Below are 12,517 nucleotides of genomic sequence, written 5' to 3' on the forward strand. Positions count from 1 at the left end.
TAAACATTTTCTGAAACACGCTTGGTTAAATTCTTGGTTTTCAGGCATCAAATTGGAAGTCTGTTTAAACTGTATGAAAATTTTAACACGTTTCAGAAATTATAGGTTGAGAAAGCAAAAATATCCTATTAACTGTAAATCATATTTCATTAGCTCGAGACTGTAGTGTCCTCAAGCGGGAAAACGCCATTAACACCAGGAGCTTAATCCCGTTCCCCTCTGCAATGCGTTGCTGGCCCCTCTGGGAATGCAGTTTCTCAGGTAGGAACAATGGGATGGAAGAGATTATTAATCATTGTGCATGCTTCACTGGCTATGTGACAAATAAGCAGCATTATGCATCAATAGCATCAGTTCTGTTTAATACACTAGGATTCCCATCATTCAGTTTAACCCTTTGCAGGCTATTCATTAATCTCAGATAGGTGCCCTGCCTTCCACGCAAAAACAGACGCCTTTTACACAGTTTTGAAATCTTGCCTTTTTCATTGAGCCCTTATCGTCCAAGCTGCAAAAAAGTAAGGGCCAATTTAAGCAAGGGTACACTGACTTCTATACCTCCAAATAAAACAGTACACTCCATGTGGTGAGATAGCCGTGAACACACGAGATCTCAATTTAAATACGTAATTATATTCAAAATCAAGTATATAAATCATATTTCCAAGGTATCTCATATGTATACAAGTAAATGGGCCCTCGTCGCCTGCCAAAGCCCTATTTCACCTCCCTGAAGGAGGTGAGGTGTCTGGCCAGTATTGCAGCAAAAACAGGGAAAAAGCACACACACAAATGAGATTACAAACCATAAATAATTCTTAATATGATAAAAACGCTATTTCTATTGCATCAAATCACCATGCTGTTTTTAAGGAAACAGCCACTTCAAGTGTTTTAGAGATCTTTTAGAGATCAATGTTTAAACCAAAATAACCATAATGTTCTTCGTATGAAACACAGCAACATTATACGTGCTGTTTTTCTATCAGAACCTGGAGATAAAATGCTATTAATCCAGGGATAGATTTATCACATTACAGAAATTTCAGTCGAAATACTAAAAATAAAGTGAATATGAACTTGCATAAACCCTTCATTCAAAGTCCCACTTAAACTATATTTCATTGTGCGCCTCAGCCTTGAATCTAAGCATATTATTTGTAAAGAAGTGCTTCAGTAATACAGCAACCTTCCAGAATTCAGCATGGCATAAAAATGAAGAAAATATGATTTTACCAATGTATATACATTGTGTCAGTGGTATTTACCCATTACACTCTTCCCTTCTCTCCCCCCCTTTACACAAGGATAATTCTCTCCAAGATGCTCAGCACCTCAGGAACTTCCCCTATGTTAGTATCACGCCCCGTGTCACAGTCAAGAGATTTATACGCCACATGAGAAAGACAGGTCAGGGAATTCTAGGATTTCATACAGGAAATCCCTGCCCCAGTATCTAATGGCTGATGTCCCCTATTTAAAAGCAGAAGTGTGCCCTGGTCAGGTTTTTTTTTGCATTTTATTTTTGTACTTTTATGAGATCTCTTGTTGCATTTTCCAACGATTCTCCGCTGAGATTTAAATGTTTGAAATACAAAGTGTCCAGGGTAGTTAAAATGGAGCTCTCCCCAGAGCCAATTGTTATGTAAAGGTTATCATGGTAACCTGAAACACTAAAGATATTTTTTTTTAAATCATGATTAAATAATTATGATTAATAGAAAAAAAAAAACTTAAGCAGGATATGCTCATGTGGCAAAATGAGTTAGACAGATGGGCTTCTAAGGCCTCGGACATGGTCAAAAAGACCGTCCTGAGGCGCGCTGAGGGGAAACAGTATCCCTCTCAGCGCGGCTTTAGGCGGCGCTTCCGCACGCTTCCGCAGGCGTGCAGAGGTGTGTGGAAATGCAGGAGACAGGCAAGTTTAAATTTTGTCGCTGAGGGAAGCGCAGGGCCGGTCACGTGACTGCCAGAAGCCAATGGCAGTCCGTGACGTCGGCGCAGTGACGTGGCGCCCTAGCCCCGCCTCCCGGCACACAAGCGCGCGCTGACGCTCATGCAGGGGCACGAAAAATCTCCTGCTTGAGCAGGAGAGCATGAGCGTCAGCGCTGCCTAGCGCTCTTCATATCACCATGTCCCAGGCCTTAGAGGGGATTGGATTGCTGCTTTAAGTTTCCAAAGGAGGCATCCAATTCCAATATTTGGGAGATGGCGCTAGAGACAACCCCTGACCTATTACATTATGCAGCACCACAGTGTGACTTTTAGGTCAGTTGCCATTAGGTCAGGCAGTACTCCAGATACACATAGTATTATAATGAACAGTTTCACATTTAATACAACACTTTAGGCTGCGGCCACGCTTCCGCTGAGCGCACTCATGCATGAGCGGTGACATCACCAACTTTCCAAGCATGAGCATAGGGTGTCCTGCATAATTTTGCAAGCACAAGCAGGGGTGTGTGGATCGGGGCTATTTGTGTGTGTGTAATGTGTGTTTGGCTGTGTGTGCGTGTGCATTTAATGCTGCTGAGCGTGCTTCAAAATCAATTTTCTTTGTCTCCCCATGCGCCCGAGCTTTCGAGAGCATAGGTGCCCGTGCACGAGCGTGCGCAGCATGGCTGTGCAGATTCAGTTTCAATTAAGTAAACGCGTCAAACACCAAGTGCGCTCAGCAGCAGCGTGGATACAGCCTTATGAATGTAAAGCCGCAGTCCAAGCTGCCATTCCCCCCCCCCCCCTCTTTAATATGTGCATCAAAACAATCCATACAATAAATAATTAGCTAAGTTGCCAATCGATCGGCAAAGATTCGGCTCGGTGCAGCAGAAGAGGACAAAAAAAAGATGCAAAGTTCTGTGGGGAAGACCATGCGACTAGGCAGTCACTAGATACAATTGGTGCACGACTAGAGAGCAGCGCTCAAAAAGGGGTGTGCCAGAGCCTGTTTCAGAAAAGGATGCGACTTTGTATATAGTTGCAATAGAAACAAGAAATGCTTGTTACATTATAATACATTAAAAATGTAATTCAGAGTTTAAGAAAATGCTACACGTCTTCTCATAGTACAGAACAGTTTTTTTTTGTTATTAAATAAAACACATGTAGGATATTGCTTGGACTTCAGCTTTAATAAAGTATCCATTTCCATGCTTAAATGTAAAATGAACCTCACAGCGGTCATAAAATGTTCATATTCACTATGAAAGGGAAATTGTAACTTTTTTTTTTTATCATTCCCATTTTACAATTCAAAAATTGTGAAAAAACAAAGTTCCATTTTTGGGTCAGTGAATGTATCGTATTGAACCTTTTAAAAAAGGTAATAGTAATGCAGATAATGAATACAGAGCTCAAACTTCTGAGACAGGTTTTTCCCCATCCCTATTTTCAAGCAAAGCTTAAGTGATCTTGGCAAGCAAACCAAGAAATTAAAAAAAGGGTGCAAATACATGCAAGTGCAGTAAGGAACACATGTTTACAAATACATTTTATAAAAGTATATTTAAAAAAACAAAAAGTATGCAAATTTTGTTTGCATAATTTAGGGGTGCGCAAACTTCTTGAGCTGTGCCCCCCTGTCCGGGAGCCGCAGCGTTCACGCCCCCTCTCCAATGACGCAGCGTCAAATGACGCGAGTTGCCATGACGACGCATGACATTTGATGCCACGTTGCCGAAGACCCGGCAGAGAGCAGGTAAGGGAAGTTAGAGGCCTCACCCGGCATTTAATTTAAATGTCGTGGGGAAAAGCGCACGGGGCCTCTGTAACTGCCCGCGCCCCCCCTAGAAATTCTCCCGCCCCCCACTTTGCATACTGCTGGCATAGTCTTTTTCAGTAGGTTACTGCTTGAGTTTAGAGAATCAGACCCTACGGCAGGAAACCAGCAGTGAGTTAAAAAAAAACAAAAAGCATCATCCCTTTAACTAGAAGAGAATGATGTATTTTGCTCACACCTTGGTCATATGTTTAAAACCATTCTTCCCAGCCTGCCACATCTGTGAATGACTGGCACCAGTTACTAAGAAATAGCAATAGCTTCCAATGAATAAGCTTCAGCTCAGAACCAACTCTAATGCCATCCTAGCCCGTTACTAGTTTAAATATTGGGGCATATAGTTTGACCCCCATTTAACATTTGGGTTCCACATTGATACCCTGACATCCAAATCCTATGCCAAACTAGGCGTTCTTTATAGGAACAAATCCTCCCCAAGTCTGCTGGTCAGAAAGCGTATCGCACAGCAGATGCTAATGCCAATTATCGACTATGGGGACATAGTACAGGTACACCCCGTTATAGCGCGGTTTTCACGTGGCTCCCGTTTAAAAAAAAATTTTTAAATTTTTTTCTGCACGCGCACACACTCCCTGCACGCGCACACACTCCCTGCACGCGCACACACTCCCTGCACGCACACACACTCCCTGCACGCACACACACTCCCTGCACGCACACACACACACACACTCTCCAAACAGATCTCTCTCAGACAGGTAGGTCTGAACCCCGGCATCAGATGCTTCAGGACTGAAAAAGTCATCACCTATTCAGAAGACCTTGCACAACCCAAACATGTCCCCAGCTGTGAGCACAGGAAAGAGGACTTCCCATCATCACCTCCCCAAGGAAAACCGGAGGCTGAGGAGGATATTCTTTACACCTGATCGCTGGCAGCCACATGACCTGAGATCTGACACCTGCACCCCCCCGTCCTCCCCAACCATCAACAGTGTCACCCCCACAGACCCCAGCACCGTAACCCCTTGAGTGCCACAATGAACACCTTAACCGCTTGAATGTCAGTGCAGAGCAATGAGTGCTGTCTCTCTCCCCCTCCCCTGACACGCATGGGGTTTAATGTAGCCCTACCTACAATAAAAAAAAAACTCATACCCACACTGAAGTCATATCCCCCGTTACAGCCATATTAACCCCTCAGAGGATGAGACTTCCAGTGAGGGAAGCACACCCCCTCCTCCCCCTTTAGTCCTTATCTCTCCTGACACGGGGAGGTGGTGATCAGGACCGGTCCCTTGCTCTGGTGTCCTTCCTCCCTGCGGCTGCATGTCAGGACCGGTGTGCGGGTCTCCCCCTCCCTGCATGTCAGGACCGGTGTGCGGGTCTCCCCCTCCCTGCATGTCAGGACCGGTGTGCGGGTCTCCCCCTCCCTGCATGTCAGGACCGGTGTGCGGGTCTCCCCCTCCCTGCATGTCAGGACCGGTGTGCGGGTCTCCCCCTCCCTGCATGTCAGGACCGGTGTGCGGGTCTCCCCCTCCATGCATGTCAGGACCGGTGTGCGGGTCTCCCCCTCCCTCCCCGGTACCTGGAGGATAAGACGCTGGAGCAGCGCACCCACTCGCTGAGGTCGCACATTGCCTGGTAGCCGGGGTCCCTCTCCTTCTCCACGTGGTAGGCGTAGAGGGCCAGTAGGATCCCCAGCGCACACACCGCGTACCAGGCCCCGCTCTCCCACCGCGGCACAGACACTCAGCACGGGCGCCGCCATCTTAACCCCCGCTATGCCGCGGAGGGCCGGTAGGTGTGGGGGCCTGGGGGGGAGGAAATGGATGCCGGTGGTGGGAGGACTCGCCGTTGCTAGGGGACGTGTAGGGCTTCCGGCCACCCCTTCCTTCCTCACTCCCTCCCTCCCTATCAGGCGCGTGGCGGCCATTTTTTTAAAATATTAGCGCGACCCCGGGTCTAGCGCGGTCGGATCGGGTGGCCCCCGAGGACCGCGCTATAACGGGGTTTACCTGTATACGGCACCCCAAACCCACCGTAGCAAACTTGATACCCTCTACAATTTAATATGCTGTTTTATTCTCCAATACAACTATAACACATCACTGCGAAATGCTCAAGGAACTACATTGGTCATCACTTGAGTCTAGGTGCAAAGTTAATCTCTCCTTTCTTGCCTTCAAATACTTTCTGGGCAAGCTACCCACCTATCTGAACAAGTTCCTCACCCCTACCACACGCAGCACTTATCTGAGATCTGACTCCAAAAGACTTCATAGTCCCAAGGTTCGGCAAAGTATCCGGCCGCTCCTCTTACCATGCACCCCAAAACTGGAACAACCTACCGGAGACTCACAGCCACTAGTCTAAGTTCTTTCAATACTAAAGCTGTCTCACATTTTAATGCTGGTCTGTAACTGTTACATACGCCTATAAAATACTGTATATATTATCTTTAACTATGCATGCAATGTCTTGTATATAACATATAACCTTGTTCACTTAATGTAACTATGTATTTGTCATCATAACTATGACCAGCACATACTTGAAAACTAGAGGTAACTCAACATTACTTCCTGGTAAAACATTTAATACATAAGTAAAATAGGATTGCAGTTGAAAATACACTACAAGACATTTATTCTTGCGGTTGTAAGCTATCAAGGGCAGGGGCACTTGGCATGTGCCGATATACAGTAAGATGGATGCATTCAGGGTCTATAAGCAGTTTTCTAGAATTGTTTTGTAATTAACACTTCTAATACTCCTCTCTTACCCATCTACTGTATCTGCACACCCCTGAATCACAAGCGTTTTTTCATGATGTATAGGTTACCTTTTACACATTCCTGTGAGCGCCAAAGTGATATTACACAATAATTCAGAAATAATAAATCCAAAAGAAAACGTACTAATAAATGACAACTTGAAGCGCTTATGATATGGTTAAAAAAAAAAAAAAAGGGGGGGGGGGGGGGGGGGGGGTTTAGCTGTGTACATTTCGGGAACGGCTCTATAGCCATACACACGAGAGGTGTAAATCCAGTGCTCAAAACAAACATACACCATGATGAAGCGCTATATGCACGAAACGCATTGTGTTTTTGGGGGGTCTATATATGATCAATTAAAGCTCTAACTTTTTTATTGAATACCCTCTCTGGATCCTTATTTTTCGCTTTGCTAGCGCTCCGTTTCTCCTTTTCTTCTCACAAATACACTATTTAGTTTCACAAACGTACAGTATTCAGATAGCCAATAAAAGCACCTGGACTTCAAACATGTAGAAAATATAGCCACACCCCCCCAAAAAAACTGGTACTTCAAAAAAGTCTAATTTCCTCTCAAGAACAGCAGTGACATCAACAAATTATGTTGCAAACTTCATGGTGCAACTGTTTTAAACAGTGTATTTAATGAGTGAGAATGTGTAGAAAGCTTTTGGGGTAGACCATTTGCTCAAAATAGTTATAGTGGTCGTTCGTGAGATACTGTACTCCAGGCCCTTAAAAGGTCATATTTTGATGCCTCTGTAAAAAAAAATTGTGCTTAATGACTTAAATGCAGTTTTTAATTTAACTGTGTAGCTGTCAGCGGGTCAGCAACGCATTGCTTAGAGACTAAAATTGCAGTGAACGGTTAATCAAAATGCTCGTTTCCTGTATTCTAACAGTTTTAAAAAGGCCATTTAGCACTCTGGCTTATGACCATGATATAGTACATGAGGTCATCATGGTATATGAAATCTGTGACCTTACGATTAAGGCTAACGCCCCAGTCACTGCGCGCACGTGCGAGCGCCTGCCGGCACGTGCACCAGTTTCAGCCACGACCTGTGGTCTGCGGTTGCAATTCCAGTGAAGATCAGGAGGCCCGATACGGAGGGGGGCATGACCATGATGTCACGCGGCTGGTTCAACCTCATTGATCGAACCGTCACTGCGGCACCAAAAATCTTGTCTTTTGGCAAAGGCGGTGACGCATCGAGACACACACGCCCCATAGAGGGCTGTACTTGAGTGAGGCGCGTGGCCGCGGCCACCGGAGACGAAGCCTTAAGCAGCAGCCCATCTCCCCATCCCAAATAATAAAACAAACTTGGATCCGTTTAGATGTGCTGCTTGCTTGTCAGGAGTTATAAACCATGGGGGTGGGGTCTCAGGCCCAGATCCACTTAAGGGTACAAAGCTTTAACTCCCATTCAGGTAAATAGAAGTTAAGCTGTGCTAAAGGTTAGCACCTCTAATTAATAGGGGCCTGAGGCGGTTAAAAAGATGGAGGCATTCTGCGGCACCCAACCAGAGAAGGCAACGCATCATATGCCTTATTGGCTCAATGACAATAACATGGGCGACGGTCAAAAATGTTTTCCTCTTTGGACCACAAAATGAGGCCTCATGTTTCTGCCTAAATGTGTGTGCCTGGCTCAAATAAGACTTCCAACTTAAAAAAACATTCCGAGCAGGGGGCAGAGGAGTTATTTTGCATACCACTGGACTGGATACTGGCCCAAATAAATGTTTAGGGGTCACCGTTTTTAAACAGATGCTTATGTCAGTTTGAAGAATGCAGTCATTATCCCATCTTCATTCTCAGAGTGGTGGTCCGGACGTGGTAACACTTACTCTGGGTGCAAAATATCCATTATAAGCTCAATTTTACATCATTTCCTTGAGAAGGGCAAGTGATCGAGGCGGATTTCACTTTTATTAACAGGTCAACAACGTACATGTAGCATATTGCAGGAACCTTCAAAGAGAAGGGGTGATAATTACATTTAGTATTTTCTATTTATTTTTTAACCAAGGAAATAAGGGGAGGCCATGCCCAAAAGACCCAGGCTGAATTAACCTGCAAGAGTATGAGGTTTACCACATACAAGAAGATCAAACATTACAATGAAAGATCAATAAAACCTGCAAAATGTGAGTTCTTCACACAACAGTGGATGCCTTTTTCCTATGTTGTCTGATAGGGGTTTAGCTGCAGCAAAACAATTACCTTTCTTGTCCGAGAAACCAGATTTACTGACTATTGTGTCGTCTCCTTAATATTCAAAAGACCTAAAAATAAGTGTTTAAACACACGCCGCATCTGTATTATAGTGGTCCTCAACTTCACAAATGTGTAAAGGGTCAACATTACAAACCAATAACCAAGAAACTGAGATAGAGAACAATAAAACTTGAAAAAAAAAAAAAGAGACCAGAATGGTCTAATTATCTGCACCAGACAAAATGAATGCAAAATAAAGGGTGTTTATTGACCCATAACACACAGGTCTCATGTGTTATGGGGTCAATAAAAACCTATTTTGCCTGGTACAGATAATTAGACCATTTCGGGATTTACTTCAACTTGGATATTGTTAAAATGAAGGTCAAATAAGGACAGCACCTTTGCTGAAGAAAAAGTTATTTATATATATATATATATATATATATATATATATATATATATATATATATATATATATATATATATATATATATATATATATATATATATATATATAAAAGAAAAAGAGAGAACAAGAGAACGAGAGAACGAGAGAGAATTCCAACTAGTTTCACAATTATTTTTTTTTACCCTGTGAAGATAAGCAGAAGATAAGTCTGGGCTGTGGATGGGCTATCATGAGTCATACTAATATGATGCCTATTCAAAATATAAAACAAAAAGGCAGTCACTGTGTCTCCATGGTGCAGGTGTAGTTCAGGTTCCTCCTGTTGCATCACCAAACAACCAGGCATGATTAAACATGACTCAATCCTATGTGATTTCCTGAAGGTAGAGCCAATTTACAGGCAAGCCAGGTAAATGAGGCACTGGTTCATAGACTGATAACTAAGGCACTTGCTCATCCTTATTTAGCCGGCAGAAGGATGAACAAAAAAAAATGTGTTCAATCTAACCCTAATATGCCAGCCTACTGTAGTCCTTAAACTAACCCCAAGCTGTACTTTCCCAATCCACATAATCTGGGAGAAACTCATTGCCGGTAAATAAAGTGAGAGGGAGGTTATAGGACCAGCTGCCAGGTAAATAGACGTCCTATCCTGAAACAAAACCTACATATCACAAAGACACCACCCATGCATACATTGGACAGTGAGCAACTTGTTGCACCAAAGGGACATGCAGATGGCTAAATCAATTTGTCTTAGGATAGAAAAACAACATTTGTGTGTGAGGGAGATAAACTTAACTGGAAAGATAGGTGAAATAAATAGTAGAGCTATGGAATATGGCAGGGGGAGTAGATGAATGGAAAAAGAGAATGAATGGAAAGGTAAGAAAGGAAATGATGAACCAGAGAGAAAGAGGGCAGGCAGAAAACAAGGCAAATTAGAGACTGGATTGGGAGTGAAACAGAGGGACAATGTGGAATAGAAGATTGGAATGTGTGTGGATATATATCCACACATTCCAATCTTTTATTCCACATTGTCCCTCTGTTTCACTCCCAATCCAGTCTCTAATTGGGGGGGGGGGGGGAGAGAAAGAGAGAGAGAGAGAGAGAGAGAGAGAGATCAGAGGTAGCCAACTCTGGGTCCTCAAGAGCTACCATCAGGTCTTCAGAATATCCCTGCTTCTTGAGCAGTTTTGCATGCATCTAGTGAAGAGATGGGTTAAGAGTAGAAGATAAATAGAGCGATTAGAGTAGGACAGGACCACACAATATCAGTGGTGGAAGATATGGATTAAAGGAAGAAAGGAGAACATTAAGTGAAGGAGAGGCAGTGGAATAAGGAAGAGTTAGCGAGAAGAGTGCATGCGAGGTGAAGGAGAGATGTGTCAGGGTCTCTGCTATAACTCCCCCTCACTCACCATATCATACACGTTGAGGATCACCGGCTGGTTGGCCATCTCTCCTCATGTAACCCGGCGACCCCCCTCCTCCAACTGATAATAATATCCAGGGCAAACCACGTGGGAGGGGTTATCTCACACCCCTTCGAGGGGGGGGGTGTCCGGGGGGATCTCTCACACCCCTTCCAGGGGGGAGGGGGGTATACCTCACACCCTTCCTCTTTTCCTGCTGCCTCCTCGGGTTTATGCAGAATTGTGTGTGTCCCCCCCCCCGGTTTGATAACCTCTCCCCTCCCTCTCTACAGAGAGTGGTTATAGAAATTATGCTGGGTGTGACGTAGGCAGGGTGGGGATAACGCCGGCTGTGCGGTCATGGCAAGAGGAGGATTGATGCGATCAGTGCTGCGAGGGGGCTCAGAATGACCATAGCGAATGGTGACGGGTTTATATAGTGTTACGGAGTGTCCGGGGTCTTATCAGATGGGTGTCGGGTGTCCCTGGCTCCCCGTGCGGGTGTGATGGAGAGGAGGCGGTCGGGGATACCCAGGGGTGTGAGCCGCATCCTCTCTGTGAGGCTCACGCCTTGTTATAACAACGTGGCGGAGGCAGCCAGCGCGTGAGCTGAGAGAGGGGGAAAGTAATCCCCCGCCCGGTAAATGTAGTCCCGGCGCGCTCCCTCTGCTGTTTTCCCTTCCGCCGGCTGCTCTGCCAGCAAGCGCCGGACCCTTGGGAGATGCTACGAACGTACGGAAGCCGCGGAGATGCAAAATTCCATGTGCGCGTAGCAGTTACCACCAGCACACCGGGAGAGAGGGGGTTGGTGACGTCACTGGACCAAGGCAGGAACTTTAACCCTTTCGCTGGATATATCTGCTTCAGTGAGCAGCACATTTTCTACCGATTTGTAACGTGTGGTTTTATTTACTGCTCATTCACCATTATAAATATAAAACATACCAAAGAGAGTAACAATTGATCATGTAAAAAAAAAAAAAAAGTATAGTACCAAACTAAGATGTTTAAAATAACAACAAATTCCCTTTAAAAAAAAAAAGCATGTTATGAAGGAATACGTGTTAAAAATGAATAGCAAGACATATTTTACACTAAGTACAACTGTAAGCAATAAAATAACTGAAACATGGATCTTGGTTAAAAGTTACCGAAAGTGCCCTTAGGAATAACATTTAAAAATAATCCAGATATACAGCAGTGGTTCTCAACCACCGTGTTGTGAAAGCGTTAAAAATGTGTAAAAACTAAGTAGCATTACGTTTTTTGCTTGACAGCAATAGAGCTCGAGAGGATGGTTCAGAGCCCAGTGTCTCTATTGCTGTTAGTGATTGGAGCAAGCTTAGGAATCGGATATAGTACAGGCGCGCGACGGAGCGTATGACATCACGTGCGTCTGTACTTCAAGCGATCTGTGGCCTGTAGGATCGCACCGTGGGGGTGTTTCCATGACGTCACGTGAGCGGTTCACCTTTCATTGGCTGAACCGCTCACGTGACCCGGCGGTCGCGCAGCAAAATCAAACTTGTTTGATTCCTGCCGCGCGCCCCATTGGGCTCATGTGTGCACATCTGTCCTATTGCCGCGATCATTGCCTTAGGCTGGGGCCATGGTGATACAGACTGTGCGGACGCCTTAAGGCAGTGATCGCGTCCATGCGGCGGGAGGGGCGCACGTTGTGCAAGAAATCAATCGAAACTGATTTCTTGGCGCGACAGGCCGGTCACATGAGCGGTTCGCCCAATGAGGGCGAACCAGCTCCGTGACGTACCTAGGCACACCCCCAGGCACGCCACCTACAGCCCATCCACCATGGCCAGGGAAAGCACCCGCTTCAAGCAGGTCACTTCCCAGCTTCCTCACGCCTCAACGCAGGCAAAGGCCCCATAGCCCCAGCCTTAGAGCATTTTGATCGCGCCATTTGCGCGATCGCCTTTACTATG

General features: G+C 45.1%; 1 protein-coding gene across 1 annotated transcript in view; it reads right to left on the reverse strand.

The window, feature by feature from the left end:
• The window catches only part of DESI2 (desumoylating isopeptidase 2), a 30,014-nt gene extending 18,709 nt beyond the window's left edge, over window positions 1-11,305 (reverse strand). Inside the window, exon 1 of the mRNA XM_075597085.1 lies at window positions 10,581-11,305. Within this exon, the coding sequence (XP_075453200.1) occupies window positions 10,581-10,619 (39 nt within the window). The 5' untranslated portion in view covers window positions 10,620-11,305. The remainder of the gene's footprint in view (window positions 1-10,580) is intronic.
• Window positions 11,306-12,517: the final 1,212 nt, after the last annotated feature.

This window comes from Ascaphus truei, chromosome 4 (genome assembly GCF_040206685.1).
Source record: "Ascaphus truei isolate aAscTru1 chromosome 4, aAscTru1.hap1, whole genome shotgun sequence".
Lineage (NCBI taxonomy): Eukaryota > Metazoa > Chordata > Amphibia > Anura > Ascaphidae > Ascaphus > Ascaphus truei.